Source organism: Chelonia mydas, chromosome 8 (genome assembly GCF_015237465.2).
Source record: "Chelonia mydas isolate rCheMyd1 chromosome 8, rCheMyd1.pri.v2, whole genome shotgun sequence".
In the NCBI taxonomy this organism is placed as follows: domain Eukaryota; kingdom Metazoa; phylum Chordata; order Testudines; family Cheloniidae; genus Chelonia; species Chelonia mydas.
Window position 1 is genome coordinate 16,621,375 of NC_057854.1, and position 24,592 is coordinate 16,645,966.

A 24,592-nucleotide genomic window follows, 5' to 3' on the forward strand; every position below is an offset into this window, starting at 1 on the left:
CCACAGTGTAAGGCAGGGAGCTGTTCACACACAGACCCCAGTCAGTAGGAAGAAAGACAGGGGTCTCTGCCCAAGAGAGATGGCAGCTAGGAACCAGAAACTTTAACCAAGGGTCCTCCAGAGACCACAGAGGGGGAATACAGGAGCAGTTATCCTCAAACTGTGACATCACTATCCCCAATTTACAGTTGGGTAACTGGGGCACAGAAGATTTATAAAGAGCAGTTTCAACACTTGTGGCCCACTTTTCTAAAGTGCTGAGCAATGGGAGCTTTGCATACTCAGAACCTGTGGAAATCAACCTTATGGTTTCAATGTAACATTCTCTATTTAAGTAATCAAGCAAGCCAATGGCAGATGAGATTTTAAAAGTATTTCATGGATTTTTTAGAAAAATTAATATGCATGCAAATATTTCAATGTTAAGTTTCACAAAGTGTAATTTTATACATGTAACAACTATTCAGTATATGAACTCTGAAATGAAAAATGTACAGAAGTCCCAAACTTGCATCAGGCTCAGCTAACAAGGATTTCTATGCTTTACAGTGCTTCCATCAATCCTGCAGTTACATGGAGGCAGAGCCCTACACACATGTGGAGCCCATTGTAAGTTCAGGGCCATAGTTTGTTTGCCATATGTTTTCTGTATAGGACTGAGAAAGCAACATGATTATACTAGAGGGTTTGGAAACATCACTGGATCATTGGTAAACAGGCTTTCAATATTTACCAGCTGAAAAATTTAATGATTTCTCTCTTTTTTTAAAAAAAATTCCCTCCTATCTTTGTGGGGGTGAGAAAATCTTTCAGAATTCTGAAATGAGAGCAACAAGAGGAAAATCTCAGCTTCACAGTTGGGCCAACTGCCAACTCCTAACCAAGGGAACTGAGTTTGTTTGTGATCACAAATGTATATGTATATTCTGCACTGTCCCTCCTCTCTGCCTGACTACTCAACATTCTTGTGAACAAGGAGGGTATTGAGATGTATAAGAAACTGGTCTCACTGAAATTTTTAGCAGAAGCGTCCATTTGAATAATTAAAAATAGATACAGAATGGTAGACAAAAGTTTGCTGAAATAAGAAAAATGAAAACCCATAATTTAGTTTCACCTATGGCATAATAAGTTCTATATAACTTAATATTTAAAATGTTGATTTATAAAGAGCAGTTTCAACACTTGTGGCCCACTTTTCTAAAGTGCTGAGCAATGGGAGCTTTGCGTACTCAGAACCTGTGGAAATCAACCTTATGGTTTCAAAGTAACATTCTCTATTTAAGTAATCAAGTAATAATGACAAACTATGTAGAAAGTCTATTCAAACCAGCATTCCTACCTGATACTGCATATTCCACACGCAGTGGTTTTGTGAGGCACTGCTCATTTGTGACCTGGGTTTATACCAAACTAAGGAACTGCATGTTGACTTGAATACTGCCACACTGTGAAAGGCAACTGCTTCATCTTCCTGAATGGTAGAATGTTATTAAAAGGCATGCAACTAGAAATTTGAAGTCCCCAAGAACTTAAAGCAACTGTATAGTAAATTGTTCCCTGTGAACTGCTAAACCGCTTCAGATTAAGTTTTCTATGACCATAATGCATAAATATAAGCATGATCACCAGCTGCTTGACACACAAAAAGTAACTGTAAAAATCCATCACATAGAAAGAAGACTGTACTATTGCAAAATCTAATTGTGAAGTGGAGTTTTCTAACTAAATTATATAGCAATGCACCTAGCTCATGAAGGTATACTACTAAAGCATACTGCTTTCGGACACGGCCAGCACCTTGATTTTCGAATGGCAATTACTTAAAGAGGAAGCGAACACTTATATAGCTTAAGAGCACAATCTGACCTGACCTTTTGCTTTTTCCCTTCATATATCTTAGTAAATATCATTGCCACCACTAGATGAAGTAGTGCCTTACCGATGACTAATTCCTATCATTCTACGAAGATGCCCAGAGCAGGTCTACATTTGAAACACTGCTGTGACTCAGCTGCACCAGTGCAGCACTTCCCACATCGGCTTAGTTAATCCGCTCTGAGAGAGGCAGTAGCTATGTCGATGGGAGAAGCCCTCCGGTCGACATAACTCTGTCTGCACCGGGGAGTATATCGGTATATCTGCATCACTCAGGGGTGTGGATTTTTCGCACCCTTGAGCGACTTAGTTATACCAATGTAAGTTTATAGTGCAGATTTGGGTCCAGGTTTCAGCCATTTGTCAGTCTCATCCCCACCCCCAAATCCAAAGAAAATGAGTTAAGGAAGTAAATAGACATAAGTATGTCTACACTTAAAACACTAAGGGCCTCTCCCAACAGCGTAGGTAGTCCACCTCTCCAGGAAGTGATAGCTAGGTTGACAGAAGAATTCTTCCACCTACCTAGCACTGTCTATTCTGGGGGTTAGGTCGGTACAGCTGTATCTCTCATGGACATGGATTTTTCACACCCCGAGTGATGCAGTTACACAGAAGTAAATTCCTAGTGTAGACCAGGTGTAAAGACTGTCTACAAAAAGAAAAAAAAGAGGGGATGGGGAAAGTGGTGTGTGGCAGAAAGTAGTGTGTGTGTTATGCAATTAATGGGGAGCAGCACTCTGGGAGTCCTGACATACCCTTAGAGTTGTTACAAGAGCTATCAGTCTCTGCTTGGAGTCTGATGGAGGACAGAAAAACTTATTAAAAATACTCAAGCAAGGTTTGATTGGATAGTGCACTTGTCTGGCTATGCCAGAAGGAGGACAGAAGGCACTGGATATGTATTAATTAGGCCACAACTTTATTCCTAAATATCTGGGAATATGCAGCAGATAAAATTGTACAATGCAGCTAATTCCATAATCATTTACATATGCCCAAAGAGCTGCCAACATCCCTTCCCCATTACCCATCCTGGTCCCCCGGCATCCCACTGCTGCCTCTCCCAACCCTTAAATGAGGATTATGGGAGGCTATAAAGGAGGTGTGGGGTTGACTCCTTGCCATACCAGTCAAGGGAGCCACAAATCCCCCACCATCACACCATTTCCACTCCTTTAAAGAATCTCCCTTTTAAATCCCTTCCCAATCTGTTTTATCGGATTACCATATCGAATCCCTACTAAGTACCTGCACTGGACATCTGCCCCAAGCTTACATAATAAATTGCAAGATCACAGCCTAACCCTCCTTTCATTCTTTGCCCCTGCCCCTCAAACCCCAACCCTTGCCATGGCCAATATAGCAGTGAAGAAAAAATTCTTTCCCAGCCCCCCAAGAAAGGAGTGACTAGCAAAATGTCCAAAGCAGATCATAACAAAAACCTGGTGTTTCAAATACTTCCATGTGCAAAAGGGCAGGTGCTGCACAGCATGTTCAGGTGAAAAGAGGGCTTTCACTGTCCAGACATGGACATAAATAGTCCTCCTCCCCCTGATCACCTGATGGAGGGATGGATCAGTGTCCCCACATGGACGTGGGATGTAGCTGCCTGCATGTTGCAATTAACTCACTAGTTCTGTAGCTGTCCTTAAAGGGGGCAACACACCTTCTACTCTCTAATCGCCCTTAAAGGAGTAACAATTGTCCCAACCGCTTAATGTGGGGTAAGGTCATTCTGCCAAACTAGAAGGAGAGATGTTTAATAAACCAAAGTTTCCTAAAAGTATTTTTAAGAAAAAATCATTTTAAGAAGCTCTAGGTTATGTACTATGATGTACGGAATGCACACCTTCATGTGTAGATGATTAATAAAATATGAATTATTACACCGTAACTCAATTGATGATGTGTCACCGCTTAGTTACAAAATATGAGAGATAAAATTATTTCCATTTCTATGGAATGACCATAAAGGACTGATCTGGGGCTCTGCCAGATCTGAAATCAGGCACTGTTTCTAATTCTTGAATCTACATTATTTAACCTGCACTCCAGCAGTGAAATCCTGATCCCACTAAAGTCAATGCACCAATTATTTTAATGGGGCAGGTATTACACTCCAGGATTTATTTTCTACTTGTTTTACTTCCTTGAAAAGAATAAGCTAGAGGATGTCTTCAACCCATGCCTATATGGCACAACAATAAACTGTACACTTTCAATGGTCACTGACCTGCAACTGATTGGTATATCCCTTGTCCTGAATTCATTATTCATGTTTAATTTGGGCTTAAGGACACAAGATTTATACTTGTTCTTTTTTAAGTCAATGCTCCATCCAATTCCCAGTCTACTAGTGTTGAAAAAGCTTAAAACAGAGAGCTGTAGTTAAAAAACACATAGTCCTTTATTGAATTTATTTTTATTAAATGGTTTTGATGCAAACAATACTCCTGAGGGCATTCTGTGCCAAAAAATTAAAATTCTACACCAAAAAAAAAAAATTCTGCGCACAATATTTTAAAATTCTGCACATTTTATTTGTCAAATAATTGTGGAGGATGCAGCATGGCATTGGGGAGCACAAGCCATGGGCTGCAGAGGTGGGAGTTCACTGTGCAGCTCTCCCATGTGACACAGACTCAGCGGTGATGCTGCACCCAACCCTGACACAGCGCAAGGACTGGGCCTGCCCCAGAAACACTCCAGGACCCTGCCCCTCTGTGCCAGGTGCACCAGGTGTGGGAAGGCAGGCTCAGCAAGGCAGGATACACATGTGGAGGGGCTTAGTGTGGGGGGATCCAGGTGTGGGTTGAGAGGGTTCTGTGTGGGGCAATCTAGGTGTGGGAGGCTCAGAGGGGAATCCAGGTACAGGGGGGATCTGGATGCACAGGGGAGATCTGGATGCACAGGGGCTTGTTGGGGGGGGTTCTGGGTGCAACGGTAATGGGACTCTGCAGGGGGGTCCAGGTGAAGGTGGTTGGGGCTCAGCAAGGCAGTGTCTGGTTGTGTGGGGATAGAGCTTGGCAGTGGGGTCTGGGTGTGGGAGAAGCTCGATGGGGGGAGTGTCCCAATGCTGGGGGAGTAGGGCTCAGTGGGGTGGGGATCCAGGTGCAGCTGGTTGGGGCTCGGTGGGGAGGGTATTCGTGTGGCTCATTGGAGCAGTCCAGGTACAGAGCGAGTGGGGCTCATCAGGGGAGGTTCGGAATGCAGGGGCGGTGAGACTCAGCAGGAGGGTCTAAGTATGAAGGGGTCTGGATGCACAGGGGTTGGGCAGATGGGGGAGCAGCTCCCTGTACAGGGATCCTGCCTCCTGAAGCTGAGGAGTGATAGGTGCAGATAGTGGGGGCTGGGGGGAGGGGAGGGAGTTTGCAGAGCTTCCTGCAGCTGGGGAAGAAATCTGGGGGTGGGTCAGACCCGGCCCCGGATGCCATGCAGGGGAAGAGGAAGTCCCGTCCTCCCCAGCCCAGCCAGGACTAGCAGCTGAGCCTAGCGCAGCATAGGAGCTACCTCCCGGGTCTTCCCCAGTCCCCCGATCCACAGTGATTTACTTCTCTACTGGCTACCCTGGGCACCCAAAACATACTGCTGGGGAGGGTCGCATGACCGCCCTTGTGGCTTCCTTTTGCTTCCCCGTCAGAAAGTCATTTTTCTGCGGGGAAGCAGAATTCCGCCAGGAGTAAAACAAAAAAGGTGATTTTTCCTTTGAGGTCTCAGAAAAGTTGAAAATAGGTTTCTTCTGATGAGAGGCACAAAACCAAAGTAGCAATTTAAAAAATAAATATGTATTTTAATATCACTGACACTATAACAGCTTGTTGCACTTAAATTCTGATGTATGTTAAAAATTAATGTTTCAGCATCCAATTAACTTAAAAGTGAGACCTTGATAAACATAGGTTGTCTTTAACATACAATTCAATACAGACAACCAAGAATGTAATTATTTGACAGAAATCTTCAATGTAAACATTTAAGAGAGTTTAAATTGGCTTTTAAAGTTTGTTTCTTCTTCTGGATTTTCACGTGAGAACTGCAGTGAATGATGCCTAAGAACTTGTGCAAATAGCCCTTTGGTTAAAACTACATACTACCTAAAAAACGACCACTGGTCAGATAAATATATATCAGTATCCCGAGCCTAGTGTCCTGTTTTCCAGTTCCTGTAGAAATGAAAGAATTCCCATAGAAACATTTGTGGTAAAGTTACAACAAACAGATGTACTGCCAAGGGACTTCTTGCCATTTTTTTGATCAAGGCAACACTGGATCTTCATGGAAAAGATAAAATAGGGAAAAAATATCTAGAAGGTTGAGTATGTGTGAGAGAAGGAGAAATAAATGCCTCATGTACTAAGCAGCATTTTAGAAACCATTCACCACAACACTGCTTTCTTAAACATTTATTTATAATAAAAGGGTATATAAAGATCATAAACACCACTAGTGATACAGAAACATGAAAGAAATGTATCTATCCAGAAACTGACACCCTCCCCTTCCTTCAGTCCATTAACTCATCTCCTCATAACTACCATTTTGATTTTAAAATCAACCACTGTGATTTCTCTATATAGCATACACTATACACACTAACCAGGATTCTGATTTTGCGGAATTACTTTCCTAAGAGTCATTTGAGAGAGGTTGAGATGAAGTCAAAGCCTTGGCATTCCAGCTACAGTGAGGACCTGAAGAGGACTAGTAACAGAATTTAAATCTTCTGACACACCAGATATTCCAGCTGTGCTGATTCATTTCCCTGACATTGGGGTGTGGTTACTCCCAGAAACAACACTGATAACTGTATCAATTCTTGAAATACTTATGAACATTTTAGTTACTTAAACCAATGTTGTAACATAAATGGATTTCTCATTAAAGTGAAGAGAGTAAGAAATACTCTGTCATGAAGACTGTTCAAATAACGCAGATATTAAACCATACAGTTTCTTATTACTTTAAGGTGCATCAGAATTTCAATTCTGATGTATGCACTGTCAAGATTTGAGAGACAAAGGCTGGAAAACCAAAAAGACAACTTGTAATTATGGAACATGGTTATACCTCCTGTTTGCAAGTCAACAACAGATAGTTTTATTCACCCAGAACCAAGGATTTTTCACACCCAGCTTCATACTCAGGCTGCAGCCTGCCTTTTCTTCTTTAGCTACTAATAAACCCATTTCAGAACACCATAGTTGAATACTGGATGACCTTTCTGAATGAGAGAGCACCATGGAGAAATCCAAATATACCAACTCATACTAATAATTCTTTTTCTGTATTGGCTTAGCTCATCTGGAACACAGGTCACATCTAGCAGAGCCCACAAATCCCAAGTGGGACTACAATATTCAAAAAACTGGACCAAGCTGCCTTGGATTACAGCCTCCAAGATTCTGCAACTAGTTGACACAGCTTAAAAAATACTGACACTTGAAGAAGTGGATTCACCGCCAGGCGGCAGCCTAGCAAAATCTCTTACTGCACAGGAAATGATCATTGCTTTGGCGGAATGTGGCTTGACTCCCAGTGAACTGAAGAGGACTTTGGCTATGAACACTGGCAGCCCTACTGACAACTTAGAGAAGGAGACTAAGAAGAGGGGTTCAAAATTAGAAGAAAAACAGCCAGTGGAGAATCAAAATTAAGGCCTAGGACTGGTATGAGACCTAGCAGCCAGGCTTAGCACTGCACAAAATTTAGAGGCCACTGCATCAGAACCTATCAATAGATTCCCTATATACACCACTGCTAACCTCTATCAATAATGCCAGACCCTCATGATTCTAAGTGTTGCTTCTCTCTCAAACTCTTTATGAAAGAATTTCAGTACTTGAGAAATAGGATAGGGCCCGTCTTGAGAAATAAAAAAGGTACCCAGAAAGACAACTTTCCCCAAATTCAATTTAAATAATCCTCTCAGTATTTAAAATACTTTCAGGAACTCAGGAACATTCTGATGACCTGGCACTCCAGGAATTTCCTCTCACATACCAAGCTTTAAATTGCAGGTAGTCCAATACACCAAGAGCTACCAGCCCTGATGCTAGAGAATATGAGAGTCAGGAGCAGGAACAGGTCTCTGCCATCACAGTCAAAATCTGATACAAGACAGAGATACAAGACAAAAAAACCTTCAGATACAGTCAGGAGCTATGGGGACCAGCAATCCTTTGACTGACTGGACCTTCCTCAGGACTTGTTGTCAAAGGCAATGCTTACTACATGGCCTTTCTAGTGGATGGAAAAAGATATCCTCATGGTCAGGAGCAAAAAACAGCATATTTTTCCTTGAATCTGAACAGCCACACCCCTGGATCTTCCTGCTGTGACTGCAAACAAACAACAAAAGCCAAACAAACCACATTGCCTGAATCAGGGCATCATAGTTCTTAGTCCCAGACAGCCAGAAGTGTTCCTGCATAGTGGGAAGTGTCCTCCCCCCCGGGGAACCCAAGCACTCTTCAGGAAGGAGTGCCTGCCCTGAGCCTACGCCAATAGTGTACGAAGAGGAGCTCTCAAGGTGGATAAATACAAGTTACCTCTCTGGACACTAGAGCTGATGAGATGGACAGGAAACAGGAGAAGCAAAGGCCATGGGACCTGAAAGGGAACAGTGCCTCCTGGTGTCGTCACACCTGAAATCATTTCCTAGTAGTGCAGTCCTCTAAAGGATGGAAACAAGTAATCATTACTACGCCCTCCACCTGCCTCTTCAAAAAGGCACCAGTTTAAGTGCTTCAGAGGAAGTGCAATTAATCCTGCATAGTAGATTTTCCTGTGGTACAGATTCTTATAAACTTTCAAAAATTAGGTATTAGTTTAAGCCCAGAAGAAAGATTTTTTAATCTGAGCCATATCTACATTCTTTGTTATAGCAAAAATACAAATTTATGCAGAATTCATTTTTGATTAATTCTCATAACACATAAAAACTAATCTCAAAAGAGAACAGGTTTTTTGTTTTGAATACAGAAGAATTATGAACTGGAATTCAAGTAAAGGTTCAATTTATCATTGTAAACATTTTTATGTGTACGATTTCCATTTGCTTTCTCCAAGATATTAAAAAAAAAACTATGCAGGTTAAAACTATAAACTGGAGTTTTGACAGTGTTTAGGGGTGTACATAAATGATACTGCATTAAACTTCAGGAATAACTGGAAATCTATTATAAAACCAGTATTATAAAACCAGTGCAGTTAACCATAAATCACAAATGTGCAGCTAACAGCAACGCAGAAGACACTTTCTCAAAGTCCTTTGAGAGATGCTGTGGTACCTATTTAAACCAAGGAGTTGGCAATTTTTAAAATGATCACAACCCTTTTATTCTAGTTTGTTGTCCTTCCTTACATCAATTTAAGATCATCATCTGAAAGAGGTATTAATTGGAGTGCTAATTTCTAGAATAAAAATTACATCTATGTACTTTAAGTCCATTCTGACTAATAATGATCTCCAGTCTGTGTCTTGCAAATTCTTCGTCTTAACAAATGCTTAGCTTTACCTCCAATTTATGACACTTTTAAAATGCCATCTACAAAGTGCATTTTTTAAATACCTTTAAAAAACAGCTCACCTTTAAAATATCATTGTTTTCATGGGTCCTCAAATAGGCAGATTATTTTGAGTGTATATTTTAAAGTACATTTCTGTGTGCCCCATACCAGCTACAAGTCCAATATTTAAATAATCAGAAGGTTAGTTCAATATCTCTGCAACTCAGTGATGGGTAATGGAGGAAGCTGAAAAACTACCTTTCATCCATGTGCTATTTATCTCAAGCTCTCCTGACGAATGACAACACTGGATATATCTGCTGAAAGAGACACCTCTAGTTAAGTGCTGGTATATTGGTGGCATTGAGAAACATGGGGAGGCTAACAATGTATGCTGAAATGGAGTTGAGATAAAATTAAGCTCTCAAGGATTCCACACACGGGTTCTTGGTGGAGAGAAGATGTTACCCACCAAAACATATTGGAATTTGTGCAAGAGACAATGAACCCAATGCTACAATGTCCACTCCTGATAAATCTTGAAGGTGAGTTTGCAGCACCCTGTGACAGACTGGGGTGAAGACTGATGTCTGATATATCCAACAGTGTAATCATGGATGCTCATCCTCTGCCCATAACGATAAAGAGATCCACCACCAGTGCCACTAAAGCCACTGAGTGGCATATTCCATACTGTACAAAGAGTGTTGACAGCTGAAATCTGCCTTATCTGACAATGAACATCCTAGGAAGGACCATCAAGTCACAAACTATTAAAAACTGATTTTATAACCTTGACAAAAAAAGACTAGGGTCAAATAAGTTACAAGAGCACAGAATTAAGTAATTTATTTTTGAGGAGCTGGGGGAATAATTACACAAGAACAGCCGGACTGGGTCAGAACAACAGTCCATCTACCACAGCTCCAACTGTGAAATTGGTAAGAATGACAGTGAACAGCCTGCCAATGTAAATAACACAGTGTCTACATAGACACTGTGTCGCTCTAATTACACTGACATAAGCCCTATGCCTCTCATGGAAATGGAGTTATTATGTTGGTGTAGTAGGGCACTTAGGGCTTGTCTACACTTACCGGAGGATCGATGCGTGGTGATCGATGCATCAGCGGTCGATTTCGTGGGTCTACTGAAGACCCGCTAAATTGACCTCGGATCACTCTCCTGTCAACTCCAGTACTCCACCTGAACAAGAAGTGCAAGGGGAGTCAATGGGAGAGCATCCCCCATCGACACAGCATAGTGTGGACCCTGCAGTAAGTAGATATAAGTACGTCGACTTCAGCTACGTTATTCACGTAGCTGAAGTTGCATAACTTAGACTGATCTTCCCCCGTAGTGTAGACGAGGCCTTACATCGGTGGGAGCAAGGCTGTAGTTTAGACTCTTGACATAAGGCAGCTTACATCAACCCAATTCTGTAGGATAGATCAGGCTACATTAAAGTAATCATATCTACTTCTAGACAGTATTTATGCATGTTAAATATTTCATTAGGAAAAAAAATAATTAAGTGGAACATCTGGTTTCCCAAGGCAAAACAAGAGCAAGACAGCAATATCCATCTCTAGGCAAATATCTAATACAAAAGAAAAAATAATCAGGGTCTATTTTTGTTGTTGCAAGTTTTAAAACCTCCTTTCTATAGCACAGGCTGATAAAGTGTTAGTTTCAATATATGATCATCAGAGTTTTCCATATGTGCTTCACAGTTCCAACCAACACGTGACAAATCATTTTGTGGACAGGTGGCCATTTCAACAGTAGCTTTCACATCTTGGTAACCAAATGAACTTTTACATTTTTAAATTCTGCTTCTGATCATAAAACAGATTGAAAGTTAATCCTTTACAAGGGATGTTTTGTTATGAGACACAGCAATTGCTAAATAGTTAGAAACAGTGAGAAGGCTTATCCAAAACCCTTGGAGATTAAGTTCCCGTTACACATTTATATTCTTCCTGCTAAGGGTGCAACTGGAAGCATTATTTTTAACAGTTATGAATTAAGAGTTTAACCAATGAACGAACAGTTATCCTACCCAGACAGTATTTTATTAGCTGTAGCCAAACAAAGAATAACTAAAAGCATTTGTTTTTAAAAAGGTGTCTTATTACCATTTGAAAAGTTGGAATCAAGAGTAATCTTTATAACAAGTTTGGAATTCAAAACTTGGGTCAGGATTCAGAGTTATGTTTAAACTGACATGATCACTAAGATAGGGGACAGGCCCTTTTCCTTCCCGGTGTAATTGACTTCTGCTTTTACTAGCAGACATGAGCTATCTAAATAATTAATAGTGTCACTAGTGGTTTAATTTTTCTTCAAGACAGACTCATATTTAACATATGCACAAGACATTAGCCAAAAATGTGTTCATTGCAAAATTATATTTAAACCATCACCAGCCATTCCTTGTGGTGTTTTTCTTGACACAAATATAACTAAAGTAGTACTGCACTGAAGGAAAAAAGGTGAAGCACTTAGCCAAACAGCACAAGAACCACATAATTTTTACTTTAATCTTCATCAAATTTGTAGTTTTCTTTTTCGTTATGTAGAAGAGATGCTAGTTTATTCTCCTCTCAATGACTACATGTCGTTCATTAGCTTTAATTTACCGGTTCCTTCCAAATTAATCCCCAAAACCACTAAGTTTAAAAAAACAGACCACACATTCCCTTCCCTAAAAGAGTTATCCTATGCCACCATTAATTTAAAATAGCAGCCAAAAAAGCAAGAAGGGCTACTTTTCCATATTTTTAATCTTCTACCATTGGAGGCAGGGAAGAAGAGGAACCATAGGTTACCTTGTGCTCCACCCTCCATTGCTTAAAACCTTAATAAAGAACTGTAGTTATAAACACTGCACATCAGGGACACAGTGTTTTGTACAGTCTAAAGAAATAGTAATACACAAGCATCAAAAGGAACAGTAACTCCTGTCATATTCAAGGTAAGTCTCAGACAAAAATATTAACAGATACATTTTAGATTACCTATGGGGCTTAAGCTACAGGTTGCGTCAATTCCCTTCTGATTCCTGAGGCTGCCAACACATCATTTGGCCCCTAGCATAAGTCACAGCATCTTTAATGCTGCTCTAACTTGCACCCGGCTACAGTGGCCCCAAAGGCGCTACTCTGGTAGCTAGGGATCACCAAAGTGCAACTTTGTCTAGACACAAACCCTGCACCAGGCTCACCGACATATCCCCTACGTCAGAAATACCTGGAGAAGGTGCTGCTGAAACAGGTATGCCAGCTTTATGAAACCTGGGGATTCCCCAGGAAGACTCAGTCAGTCTGTGCAGAAGGGCCTATCACAAAGGAACCATGCTGGCGGCCAGGATCTGGCCTACAGCTGCCAAAACTCAGTGAAAGATACTTCAGAATATGAGTCCTACCTACTTGCAAAATAAAATGCTGGTTGGCATACTAACGGCTAATAAATACTTTAGCAAAATGCAAATTCCATCACCCTTATGCACATTTGGTAATATCTTTCTTCTGAGACTATTCTCAGAATAAGGTACTAGTCAACATGCATAAGAGTGGCAGAATCTGCCTCAGATTACTCAGGCATAAAATATACGAACGCTATGGGCTGAACTCATTCAAATTCATGTTTACTGTATACAAATTAACAGTACATTCCGTGTTTTAACTAAACATAACACCTTAAATTCTGCCTGTTACAAGTGGTGCGGTTTTATACTGCATAATATTAACCAACACCACCAAAACTAGTTTTAGGCCCTTGTTTTAATGTGATTTAAAAATGCTTTCTTTAAAAAAAAAAAAAAAAAAAAAGGTGAATCCAAAGACAATCACTCTGCTCATTTTCTGAGTAAGAGTGGAAGTCAAAAGAAAACAGTATATTGAATACCATTTTATTTATTTTTAAATTAAAGTGGCATGGTGTCAGGTGAGGCAAATTTGAAAAACTTCCCTGGACTTCTAGATGTTTTTCTGTAAGAGAATGTAAAAGAGGACTTTGTACTTCAAACAAAAGTGATTATTAAGAATTTTAGATGTGATCTTTTTAATTCTGCCGCAAAGAGCACTAAGTAATTGACAACTTATTTTTGGTTACTCTTAAGTAAAGGAAAATAAATCACAGTGATTTTAGAAATCCACATGTTACCTGAAGAATACACATGAAAAATTACAGGAAAAGTAGAGGCGGAGGCTTGTCTTCATCCATCAGACAATTAAATTGCAGTGTAAAAGGCAGCAATCTTTAATACATTAATTTTACACACACTTGTAACTGCTGCTTCACACAATTTACTTATACAGTTTTCCAAAAAAGTCAATAGGATTTGATTAAATTGTAGTTTTATGGTTATCCCCAGCTGAAGAGTAAAACTAAGCAGTAAAAGTTCAATCTACTATTTAAAAACGGTTAAAGTATAAACAACACAGCATGATCAGATTGTTTTCTATAATTAAAACTAGGTTTAAACACAGATCACTGTACTAGAAAATTATGTAGACTATAACAACTCTAGTCAGGCCTACACAGCTTTTCATATAAACCTACTCAGCTCTCCTCCTAGTACAACTGGGTATTTCAAGCACAGGGGGACAAAAATGGATTAAATCTTGCACAACTGATCATTTAATGTAAATGCCCTGAGTTTCATAATATTTTAAGTCATGTGCTATAAAACATTCTTGATACAATCCCTTTTTGCCAAAAATGCCACACTATTTTTTAAAACTGTAAATATAGCAGTATTCCACCAAATTCACACAATCAAGACAAACAATGTAGTCCTAAATACATTCTCCCACGCTGCAATAAATCTATTATTTCAACAAGTTTACTTCTGTATAAAAGGATACATTTCAGCATGTACTCTATACAACCAACACACTGCAAACTCAGTCATGTTACAGACTAGCTGTATTCACTGAAGGAGCTAAATCAATAGTGGGTTTAGGTTTAAAAAATGAGGTGGGGAAGGATAATCTTTATCATCCATAAAGAATTAGCCAAAGGAACCTCACAAGCAGGAATGTCATTCAAGTCTTTAAACTGTTTAATTTCCCCCCTCCTGATCCCCCCCACCCCACACTTTTAGAATCCATATATTCTGTCCAACAGCCTACTTTCATTTTTCATTCAAACATCCCAGAATCTATGAGGCTGCTAACATCAATATCACCACAAATTAGCTCTGACACAGTGGAGTCCACCTATGCCTTCTATGAGAAAATGGTGAGTTGTGCTTAGATCCTGTGGTGGATCACATTTTACCCTATCAAGCACATCACTGTAAGTACTCGGGTTTCTATACACTGCAGGCTATATAAATAAAATGTTGAAAACCCAGTGAGCCACCAAGTACTCAGTTAAAGATGTTTTTAGTTCTCTCTTTAGCACTAATTACTCTAACAACCCCTCACATATTGTGAGACTGAATTTCCTGAAACAACTAGCTTTGAAGAGTCAGGCAGCTAGCAGCAGAACCTAGGTACCAAAAAGACAGACAGCAGTTGATAGGTATAAGGGAGGAGGCAGAGAAAATTCATTTCAGGAGACTTGCTAGAGATCAACATGAGAACAGGTCAATTTCTTTTCTTTTTTCTTACCTGAAGTCAGTTGATTCAGCCCTCTCCTAATTACTCCTTCCTCTTGCCAATATCTACATGGATTTTTTTTGTTTTTGTTTGTTTGTTTTTGGAGGCAACACCTCTTGACTGCAACTGACCAGAGAAACTGTGCCTAATGAGATATACATTTCCAGTTTTTCCTCCTTCGTTTATGGTCTTTGGCCTCTTTTCTCCTTTTTTACCTTTCCCATTAACCATTATCCCCTAATGGCTTCTAGCATTGGACATATTAGCAGATCCAGGGCATAACAACAGAAGCACTACCAACATTAGGACCAGCAAGGCCTGAAAAAGTGTACACAACTTTCTAGCTCCAGGCCTACTACACAGGATGAAACACTAACCATACTATGTCCCACAGAGCCAAGTCTGTATCTGAGAGGAATAGCACAGTTATGTAGTGGATTTAATTGTAACATTGCCAATGTAATGGTTTTGGAAGTTAACTTTTTACTAGGGCAGGATGAACTATATGAAGTATTTATTAGTAGTTGTGCAACAAGTTTCACTGGTATTTATGGCACATACTTGAACCAGTCACATATCACAAAATGCATTATTCAGTGAAGTTAACTGAAAAATATATTTAGTGAATACTATTCCCCCAACCAAATACTATTCCCCCAACCATGTTTAATACATTTTCCCCCAGATTTCACCTCCCTTTTTCTGTAAGAGATCAAGGTGTATCTTCTCAATTGCCTATATCCATTTCCTCTTTCTTTTCGACTGATTCCTCCACTTCAGCATGATTTCTGACTCTTCCAGTCCAGCTAATAGCTCCAGCTCATCTTTCTTGATGCTCAGAATTTTCATAAGCAGCAGAGGCGTGAAAGTGAGGAGAGATTAATAAGACTAGGACTTTTCAGCTTGGAAAAGAGACAACTGAGTGGGGAGATGGTAGAAGTATATAAAATCATGACTGGTGTGGAGAAAGTAAATAAGGAAGTGTTATTTGCTCCTTCTCAGAACACAAGAACTAGGGGTCACCAAATGAAATTAATAGGCAGCAGGTTTAAAACAAACAAAAGGAAATATTTCTTCACATAATGCACAGTTAACCTGTGGAACTCTTTGCCAGGGGATGGTGTGAAGTCCAAGACTATAACAGGGTTCAAAAAAGTACTAGATACATTTATGGAGGATAGGTTCACTAATGGATATTAGCCAGAATGGGCAGGAATGCTGTCCCTATCTTCTGTTTGCCAGAAGCTGGGAATGGGCGACTGGGGATGGAAGACTCGATGATTACCTGTTCTGTTCATTCCCTCTGAAGCACCTGGCACTGGCCACTGTCGGAAGACAGGATACTGGACTAGATGGATCTTTGGTCTGCCCCAGTACGGCCATTCTTATGACTCTTGTCAGTTTTCCTGCTTCCGCAAGCCTTCTGAACATCAGTAGCTGAAAAGCTGCTGTGCTACAGCTTGGAAAGCTTTGAGGAGCAGCAGAAGCAAAGGAGCACACTGTCTGCAGGCTTTGGAATACAGTACTGCAACAGTTACACCCAGTTCACATTTGGAAGACTATTTTCATAACCATAAGGTCTAGAATTTTCTTAATTTAAAGTTTAGATTCTGTAGAAAACTGACAGCATTCACCTTCGAAAGCTTTATACTCTACATGGGCAAATGGACTTTTCCAAGTCCTGATTACTACTGATCCCCCTGTAAGACAGTATGCTAAGAGGTTGAAATATTTTTAAAATTGCTTTACACCAATTCAAGACTGCAAGCCTAGGGACCAAGTCAGCATTAAGTGTTTTCACTAAACAACATCATTAAATACCATCTGACCAGAAGAGAAGCTTAACTTTCCTTCCCATATATGTTTAATCAATACTTAACAGACTAACTATGCTAAAAACAAAGAGGATATGTCTACACAAGACCCTATGCCAGCATAACCCTCTAGTGTATCATAGGTTTCAGAGTAACAGCCGTGTTAGTCTGTATTCGCAAAAAGAAAAGGAGTACTTGTGGCACCTTAGAGACTTCATCCGATGAAGTGAGCTGTAGCTCACGAAAGCTTATGCTCAAATAAATTGGTTAGTCTCTAAGGTGCCACAAGTACTCCTTTTCTTTTAGTGTATCATAGAATATCAGGATTGGAAGGGATCTCAGGAGGTCACCTAGTCCAACCCCCTGCTCAAAGCAGGACCAATCCCCAATTTTTGCCCCAGATCCCTAAATGGCCCCCTCAAGGATTGAACTGACAACCCTGGGTTTAACAGGCCAATGCTCAAACCACTGAGATCCCTCCCCTGCATGCAGCAAACATCAACAGAAGGTGTTTGTCTGCCAGTGTAGGAACATCACCTCGTCAAATGACATTATCTATGCCAACAGAATCACTCTTCTGTCAGCATAGCTGAAGCTACACTATGGTTTTTGTCACACAGCTATGTCACTAGGGTTGTGTAGTCTTTTCACATCCATGACTGACAAAGTGATGCTGGTATAAGTTTTAAAAGTAGACCAAGCCATAGACTAAAATACTGACAAAGCACTTTTTTGGAACATAAGTTTAGCTATTCTCCTCCTCCACCCCATCAACATAGTAAGTAAGTCAAAATTCCAACCCTGACCTAAAGGAACCAGTTTCTCTAGAAATAAGGAGAGTAAAAGCTTCTTGGCAACTATTTCTGTGACAGGTGACCAGCCTCGCTATATTTTTTTTACCTTTGGCAAGTCTTGTCTATAAAGTATCAATTTTTAAACCAGCAAAAGCTTGGACTACACACCTATGTCAACACTTAAGAAACAGAATTTCTATTATTTTAACAGCACTGTACCTAAAACTCATTAGAGACTAAAGGACAATTTTAAAAAACAAAACAGTGAAACAGTCTCATTTTCAATTGAAAAACAAAACAAAACACAATAAAGACCATATTTCTGGGAATGGATTCACAATTTTAGTAGTCTATTTAAAATCAGAGTAAGAAAGCATTCTATCCTCACCTCCCCCAAGACCGCATCTGGATGTTTGAGGTTTACTGACAAAAATCCAGCTACTGGTTTCAAAAGTTCCCTTTCCCTTCTCTGTCTGAATTAAATTCATTTGGGGGGAAATTCCTCATCTCAAAGTATGAACAAAGAAAGAGTTAATGACAGGTAATGAAGTTCTGTGCGAAGTGAGAATGTCAGCATTTTTAAATAAACCATTTGTCATTTGAACAATGATGGATTATCAGTTTTGTTCTAAAGATGTCACTGGTCACAGCTAATGTCTGGCTACAACCCTATAGCTTTTTATCTGGCAGGGTGGATTAAAACAATTGATAATTTAAAAAAAATTGATTTCTTATTAAATTAAATACAGGTTAATTTAACAACTATTTAAAATTAAATTGAAAGTGACAACCTATATTAAGGCCTACATCTATTCAAATCATTTAAATTAAGTACAAAAAATATTAAGGAGTAGGTTTGCTGCCAAATTTTAAAGAAAGTCAGACCACTGAACTGGAGTTTGCTGAAGTGCTAAATCAGCTTTCGACAGCAGTAGCCTCTTCTGCAGGTCCAGACAGAATATTCAGTTTAATCAGCTAGTTCGATTCAATGACTAGTTCATGTAAAGTTAAGAAACCAACTGGGAGTTGAAAAAGCAGAAAAATGGTTTTCCTCTTCCAAACTATGAATAAAAACTAGGTGTGAAAGGATGAAATCTACTAGTTTTAAAATCCTGAAGAACACGGTGATCAGAAACAATCAGTTTAGGTCACGAACTACAGATCATACTTTGTTTAATAAACCAGTTTGTTTTAAATGCATGTTGTTAAACTTTTTTTCTTATGTATGAACGAACACTTTTAAGGTAGTTTTATTTAATAAAAAAATTAAAATGCCACTTTAGGGCATTTTTAACCGAATTTGAATTTCCATCCAAATTAGCTTCTGTGATAGATGTGCATCCTCCTGGTTAGCAAAAAGCAGGGTGGATAAAAATCAATGATTTTTTTTAAATCAGATTTTTTTGATAAAATGCTTTTTGAGGGAAAAACCTATCTAAAGATAGTTTTAATTAAGACACATTATAGCTCAAAGATATCTAATCATGGAATAGGGATTATAAATTCTAATTCTATAGTATGAGACAATATATTCATGTAATGTTTAAAAAAAGTTTTGTAAATTAGTTCCAACAGGTCATGGATTAGGGACCCAATCTTATTGGGGGGTTGGGGGGGGTTTCCAGGGGCTTCTCTATAGATTACTTGGGTTAATCTTTCTATCTACCCTTCCAGAGTCAGTCTAGAAGATATCATCAGAGATGCTTAGTTTTGCATTTCTCAAACTGTGGATTTGTGTCTCCAGATATAACATGCTTGTTAACAGCAAAAATGTTTTAAAATAAATAAATAAATAATAAATAGAGGTGAGAAATAACAGACCTCAACCCTATTGTCCCTCTGCAAATTTGTGCACACAGAGTCAATCCCTTTGCACTTTTAGAGAGAGGTAAGTTTCAAAAAGTTCAATGAATAGAAGATCGTTTGGGGAGGAATAGATCTGGACAAGGAGAAGAAGTCTGGAGATAAATGTGAGAAGGGACGGACAGGCAGTAGAAACAAAAGTGAAACTGTTTGAGCAGCATATTCCAGAAGTCTTGAGGTCTTTCTGAGTGTAACCTTCATTGATTTGAGGTCTGCCATACCATTCTCTCACTAGAAGGAAAAGCCTATAATGGCAGCAGGCCGTAAAAGAGACCCAGATTGGGAATATTTTAATGAAGTTCTTCTACCTGTGGGTAAGACAGGCATGCATGCAAAATGCAAAAAGTGCAACAAAGAAATGCAAAGCCTGGTTGCCCAAATGAAACAACATCATGAGAAGTGTTCCTTCTCAGGAGGAAGCTGCCTTGAAGATGATGAAAGGAACATGTCTGAACATGCAGGCTCTTCAGATTGGTAACAACCAACCAACAAGAATGCACTTTTATGTAGAAATCCATGATTAAATCCAATCTTCCTGACTAGTGATTTAAATCAAATCGACCTTGGCAAAAAGAAGCACCAAATTTATTGTGAAGGCTACATTTAGTTGCAAACAACATGTTTTAATGGTTCCAACGAATGAGAATCAATCTCTCTTCAGGCAAATAACTAGACAGTACAAATGCAAAACCCAATTAAAATCAGTGATTTAAGATCACTTTGCTTTAGCTCAATCCACCCTGTCTTCTGTTATGGGTCCCATCCTTCAAGGGGTTCCACTCGACCCTTGTATGGAGTTTGATTAGTGAAATACAGTATTTCCCAATGGAAAATTTTAAACACATTGCTCAAGTCTGCCTCATAATAGCAGCAGCAACAAATATGAAATGCTGCTCTTTTAGTTAATTTGGACTAGATACATTCTACACACAAATTACTAGAAAAGAACACTAAAGCAACTAACCTAGTGACAAAAATATAATACATAAAAACGGTGAAATAAATACATCTAACTAACGCATTTCTCATTAACATATTTAAATGTGAACTATTCCTAACAACCAAACTGTAGTCATCCTTAACTTCACCCTGTAATATAAAAGTGAAAAAAAGAAAAAAAATCCACTAATGATGCAGAAAAAAACCTTATAAGGGTGGTCTGACAATTTACACAGCGTTAATTTATAGATTATTATTTCCATGTGGATCTTTACAGTGGGACTTTTCTACACTTGTCTACTGAAGTTAAAATCTCAAATTTGAAAGCTTTGTTTTTCTTATTCGATTACATATTGGTTTTATAATGCTCATCATTAAATGCAACATATGATTATTTTTAACATGCAAGGAAATTACAAGTCTCAAGGGCTACCACCACCAAATACTTTTAATTAACTTATCAAAAGGAATAATACAAGGACTCTAAATATTCAAAGTGCAGTATTTCCATTCTGGTATCATTCTAGTTCTCTGAAATTTCTATAATTCTCTGAAATTTCCCAGGTTCCCTACACTACAAATTGCTGTAAAACTCTAACAAAGAAAAAGACATTTATGGTTTTAAAAAAATCCAATACTGCCAAGGAATCCCAGGGACAAAGTTGGTAAAAGGGTCACTTCCTGAAGCATCAACTACGCATACTTGAAAAACCAAAAAAACTACAATAAGCAATTTATAATGTCTCATTTCAATGTGAATGGAAAAGGTGTAGCTTTGAAAGCTGTATTTGTACACCAGTAAGATCTCCAGCCACTAACTTGCAACTAGCAGAAAACTAACACAGTATTAAAATAAAAAATTCAAAAAAAAATCAGAAATATGGTTTTCTTCATAAAAAGTATCAGGGGGTAGCCGTGTTTGCCACTTTCACTGATCCAGACTAAGAATCCTGTGGCACCTTATAGACTAACAGACGTATTGGAGACATATTGGAGCATAAGCTTTCGTGGGTGAATACCCACTTCTTCAGTATTCACCCACGAAAGCTCATGCTCCAGTACGTCTGTTAGTCTATAAGGTGCCACAGGACTCTTTGTTGCTTTCATAAAAAGTGTTTATGCATAAAGCCAATAGTTGTAGATTTCTAAAACAGACTACACAAAAACTCAGTGAAAGCTGACAATTCATTGAGACAGATACCTCAAACAAATGTTCCTATGAATACATACTATATAAGAAATAAAGAACTATTGAAGCCATACCACTTAAAAATAGGTGTTCCTACAAAGGTTAGGTCAAGCACCTGTGATGTGAATGGGTAAGGAGGAAACGGATGGCTGCTCACTGAAAAAATTTGGGAAAAAAACTGGCACGACCGTATGTTTCTCATCCAGGAGTGGAATGTGTTATTTCCCAGCCCTTACAGACCTTAATTCAAGAATACAGATAATTTTTTTTAAATGGCCATCCCAAAATAACTTTTGGAGTGTTAGTATCAATTTTAACAAAATGGTTATTTTTATTTGTGAATCAAAATGTTCCTCTGATTCAGTTCCATAGTTAAATTTTGCAAACCTGGATTGCCAGATGCAGCTGAATCTTACTGCAAATACCTTTACCTCAGAGGTGGGCAAACTTTTTGGCCCGAGGGCCACACTGGGGTTGCAAAACTGTGTGGAGGGCCGGGTAGGGAAGGCTGTGCCTCCCCAAACAGCCTGGCTCCATGCCCTATCTGACCCCTCCCACTCCCCACCTCCTGACTGCCCCCCTAAGAACTCCCGACCCATCCAACCCCCCTGCTCCTTGTCCCCTGACCGCCCCCTCCGGGACCCCCACCCCAACGACCCACCCCCCCCGGATTCCACCCCCTATCCAACACCCCCTGCTCCCTGTCCCCTGACTGCCCCAACCCCTATCCAGACCACTGCCCCCTGACAGACCCCCTGGGACTCCCATGCCTTTCCAACCCTCCCTGTTCCCCATCCCCTGACTGCCCCCTCCCAGAATCTCCGCCCCATCCAACTGCCCCCGACAGGCCCCCCAGGACTCCCACACCTATCCAACCGCCCCCTGCTCCCTGTCCCTGACTGCTCCCCGGGACCCTCCGGCCCCCTTACCAGAGCAGCATGTCTGGCAGCCACACCACCGGGCCAGAGCCATACACTCTGTCGCGCTGCCCTGCAGGAGCGCACAGTCCCGTCGCCCACAGCGCTGCCCGCAAGGCGGCGTGGTTACGGGGAGGGGCCACAGTGGGGGAGAGGCTGGAGGCTAGCCTCCCCAGCCGGGAGCTCAAGGTCCGGGCAGGACGGTCCTGCGGGCCGGACATGGCCCGCAGGCCGTAGTTTGCCCACCTCTACCTTATCTTTTATATGTTGCTATTAAACAAACAACTGCTATGGATTTCAAACTTGGAATTTTGTTGTCCTGTGTACTGTACAATAAATACAACACCAAGATAAACCTAGTTCAACTTAAAATCTAACTCTACAAACTTTCCCAGCAAGCAAATTATTTTTGTGATGAACATTCAGAGTAACATTGAAAAGAAAGAAAAAGAGGATATAATTATTAAACCCCTAATTCCTGATGACTTTTCCATATGCTTACAAATTGGTCTGAATCATTTTGTGTAGTAGATCTCTATAGAGTCGTCATATTTTCCCCTTATGTAATCTATTATAGTGTGCTTTATAAACAGAATACCAGTAATTTTCTTATACCCATAGATGAACAAATACAATTACTTTTCTTCTATACTGTGTACGTGAAATGAAGTCTGCTATGAAAACTGAAGGTTACAAATGACAGAGAAAAGATGACCAACTTTAAAGAAAAATCAGCTCATTTAAATTACAATGCTGAATAGCTATATTTCTAATATTTTAATACAATTAGAAATAAAACTACTCTTACCTCAAATAGCCATTAGAGAAAACAGGTCTGCCAGAAAAGTTCAGGGTTCCCAAAGGGGTCATATTGTCATCCCCAGATCCCTGGCACCTATTCCAATTTTCTGAACCAGCAGGAAGAGATGGAATGACATTAAAAACTGGTTTCTGATCCTGCTGTTGAGAGAGAGATGCGGTATTCAAGTCATAATGATATAACTGTCCTCCAGAAGTACTGACGCCATGGACAGAAATGGCAGACATTTTATTACCCATTAGGTTAGACCCAGAAAAATTAGCTTGACAATAAACTGGGCCCATTTTCTCTTGTTTTATTACCCCGGGGGTGCAGAGTTCAATGAAGTCTTCCTTTTCTGTCTTCACTTGAGGCATCTGCATTTTGGGGCTGGGTGAAAGATCTCCATGCTCATTAATTTTAGGCTTAGTGTCTGGTAAAATGGGAGGCTTGCAATCTTCACTTGCATTTCCTTCAAGGAGAAATGCCTCATCCGCAGTCATAGGAGACAACAAATCCCCTTCATCTAGCAATGGGTCCAGTCTCCATGGGCTCCCATTTGGTTCCTTACCTGGCGACACTGGTGGCAATTCTAAATCCTGCAGAATATCAAAGGTGCTTTGGTCTTCAGAAAACAATTTCAAGTTGCCACCATTAGTGCCAGCCTGGCCTAAAGGGAGACTGCTGTTAGCCATAATTGGGAAATCCTGCTCAAGGGGCACCCCAACAGATACTGTCCCCTTTGAGCCCTCTGCCAGGCTTGAGGACTTGTTCAAGCTTGCAATGCTTTCTTCCAAGAGCCTGAAGTCTGTCTCCCCAGAAGAGATGCCAATTTGGCCCTGCTGTGGAAATCCAAGTTCGTTTCCCATCACTTTTGACTCTGTCTCCCCCATATAGAGTCCCATTGAGAGCAACACTGCCTTTGAAAGATCCGGCTGAGGCGCATTGCTTACTAGTCCTTTTGAGAAGTCACCCAAAACAGACTGCTGTTTAGAATCCGACTGAGAAGACGCAGGCAGGGGAGATGTAGATGCAGGAGCCCTGACAGTAGCTCCACCCCTGAAGGTTGGACGAAAGTCCATCACAGTCCTTCCTTTGTCACTGAAGTGCACATTTTTCCCTGCTTCCTCCCCATCCGAGGTGCTTAGTGATTCTTTGGGGTCCATTATTTTAACACTGGCTATTAAAAGAAGAAAGATATTTGTGCAGTTAGCACAGTAGTAAATGTTTTCACTACACAAGAAACGCAGATTAGCAGCATGGTGAACCTAGTTTAGC

The 24,592-nt window shown here is 40.0% G+C and overlaps 1 protein-coding gene across 3 annotated transcripts in view; it reads right to left on the minus strand.

Annotated features, from left to right (window-relative positions):
* The window catches only part of NR3C1 (nuclear receptor subfamily 3 group C member 1), a 158,005-nt gene that overhangs the window by 130,027 nt on the left and 3,386 nt on the right, over positions 1–24,592 (minus strand). For all 3 annotated transcript variants that reach the window (XM_007063607.4, XM_037907573.2, XM_043552847.1), the window contains exon 2: positions 23,324–24,494. In XM_007063607.4, the coding sequence (XP_007063669.1) occupies positions 23,324–24,480 (1,157 nt within the window). In that variant the 5' untranslated portion in view covers positions 24,481–24,494. The remainder of the gene's footprint in view (positions 1–23,323; positions 24,495–24,592) is intronic.